At 41.5% G+C, this 2,446-nt stretch overlaps 1 protein-coding gene across 1 annotated transcript; it reads right to left on the reverse strand.

The window, feature by feature from the left end:
* Positions 1-956: 956 nt before the first annotated feature.
* LOC128718171 (aquaporin AQPAn.G-like) lies at positions 957-1,885 on the reverse strand. Its single transcript, XM_053811840.1, has 3 exons — positions 1,616-1,885; positions 1,175-1,549; positions 957-1,112 (listed from the first exon to the last, which is right to left on the reverse strand). The coding sequence occupies exons 1-3, from the start codon at positions 1,883-1,885 to the stop codon at positions 957-959; spliced, it is 801 nt and encodes a 266-aa protein (XP_053667815.1).
* Positions 1,886-2,446: the final 561 nt, after the last annotated feature.

A 2,446-nucleotide genomic window follows, 5' to 3' on the forward strand; every position in this document is an offset into this window, starting at 1 on the left:
ATAACCGAAACGATGATATGTTTATCTGTCTGACAGAACATTGCACGAAAAGATAGGGAATGTTAGACAATCTTCTGAACGACACTTTTAGGGCTAAAGGGCAAAAGTCAATGAAATGCAATACATGGAAGGAACAACTTAAAGCATTATTATTATTGACTAGGTTAGTGTTAAATAGTGTTGTTCCTCGTGGCTTTGTTGCTTTCATTGCGCATCAACCACACACACACCAATATATATCTCCAAAAATTATACCTAAATTTACAATTGTAAATGTTTGTGCTGGTTACTAGTGTTATTTAACACAACTTACTCTTTGTGTGCCATGATGTTTGCAATTCCATTCTTTTTTGGGCAGCATCTTCAGTTATATGAATACCGTTAGCGGATCCTTCACCATTGCTAGCAGTCTGTTGTTGATGTTGTTGTTTCGACAATGCGTTGTGCGTCATCACCGCTATGACGTCTTAGATGGATAGCAGATTGGATTACAATTATTACACAATACAATTTGATTAACACTTCGAATTTTCAGTGGTTTTAAATTAAGCTGCTTGACGATGCAGTGCGGTATCCACTTATGCATCGATCGATACGTGAGTGGAATTTGAATTATTATAAACTCAACAGGTCGAATGACCGAATCGGACGAACGTAGCGTACTAACTGGTTTGGTAGCGCATCGTGGTGACTGCGTCAACTCAATGATTGAAGCTTATCTTTGCCGATAACAAGGTCAATCAACGAATCCGCTGACAAACGGAGGTAATTTCCGAAGGCTAATTTACCTATCGTAACAGCGCACCGTGTCGGTTTTGAATACTCGCGGGTAAGTGAGTTTCATGCCACCCTTCGGGAGGCTTGTTTTATTACGGCTTACTGCGACGCTTATGATACTATCTAAGAGGCTAGCAGGCTTGTTTGCGGTTTACATTGATGTTCGTTTGAAACCAACCTCAAGGTACAGTTTTAGCAGAATGGAACTCCTGTTTTGCAAGGCCGTCCGCACAATTGCATACAAAACTAGGAGTAGCTTTGTATTCTTGCCAAAAGATGTACCGATATATGGAAGCCATGAGAATGGAACCAATCGTAGGACCGGCAAAATAAATCTGAAATAGATCAAAATAACGATGCAGATAAGCAAACTTTGCGGTTTGATTAGCGTACCTACCCAAAGCCCTTCGTAGGAATTGTTCCAAACAGCAGGAGCAAGTGTGCGCGCTGGATTCATACTAGCTCCGGTAATGGGCCCGCCAGCAATTGAGAGACCCGCAATCAGAAAGGCAAACTTGATTGGGACGGAATCACTATCCTTCTTATTGCGAGGGTCCCAGACGCCACAGTTTGTCCACACTAATATGCCCGTCAGCAAGATCTCCACAGCCAAAGCCATCCCAGAAGATAGACTAGCGTGGGGCACCGTAACACAATGGCCATCTCCGATCTCCAGAGCTTGTAGGTAATACTGCCATGGTGTGACTGCCCGTAACAGACCATAACCACAAAGTGCGCCAGCGAACTGAGCCACAATGTATATTAACATTAGCTGTAGATGTATGGAAAAGATTAAATTTGTTTTAGTTGCTTGCTACTGATAGTTTTACATACTAACCGGGAAAGATAGTGTGCCATAGATATAGGCCGCTAGTGATACGACAGGATTGATAATCGCTCCCGAAGTAGCGCTGAAGGTAATGAACGCCATCATGACTACCATTCCGAAGGTGATCCCACGACTAACGTTGGTAGTGACGTTGTCGAACCCATCTAAACCAGCCATGCATCCGCCAAATAGTAACATCCCTGTACCGAAGAACTCAGCCAGGAATAGTGTAAATATTTTCCACGCTTGGCTGTGACAAACTGTGCAAGAATTAATCATTTCTATCGAAGTAGTTGATTAAGCAATTTTGTATTATATTAATGTCGCTCGGCATCCTTACTGTATCACGCTATTAAACATCAGTTCCACATTAGTACAAGTTAGCGCTCTAATGATTTACAATTATAATGTATATGATTCAAAAGTAACGATATGAACGATAACGGACGCTTGATATACCGATTTGCAATCAGCAATTTGTGTAGTCGCCGTGAAATATTGTTAGATTGATAGGTGTGCTGAAATAATCGATAAGTCGAAATGATGCACGGTGGACCACAATGGTGAGGTTACCTTGTTTGAGCGCTTTACTCATGGAGTAATAAGTTAAATGAATGAAACGTTTTGATAACTTGCGTGACGCTGGGCGCCCTATTAGTTGACGTAATACACAATGAGCGATATCGAGAAAGCATAAAGTTGCAAATACAATTGACAGTAGATTAGCAGAGGCACGAGTCTGCTCTTCACTACTCGAGGAGTATGATTGCAACACGTATATGTGATGAAATGTAAAGTATGATCGAGTAACTCAGTAGCAGTACGAGGCGTAAGATAAGA

This window comes from Anopheles marshallii, chromosome 2, assembly GCF_943734725.1.
Source record: "Anopheles marshallii chromosome 2, idAnoMarsDA_429_01, whole genome shotgun sequence".
Lineage (NCBI taxonomy): Eukaryota > Metazoa > Arthropoda > Insecta > Diptera > Culicidae > Anopheles > Anopheles marshallii.

What these genes read in the sequence shown, in the direction of transcription:
- LOC128718171 (XM_053811840.1), bottom strand. Translation starts at nt 1,885, where the DNA reads ATGATTAATTCTTGCACAGTTTGTCACAGCCAAGCGTGGAAAATATTT. An exon ending in ATGGCACACTATCTTTCCCG is followed by an intron (nt 1,550 to 1,615) that starts GTTAGTATGTAA and finishes ATACATCTACAG; the next exon opens with CTAATGTTAATATACATTGT. An exon ending in ATTCCTACGAAGGGCTTTGG is followed by an intron (nt 1,113 to 1,174) that starts GTAGGTACGCTA and finishes GATCTATTTCAG; the next exon opens with ATTTATTTTGCCGGTCCTAC.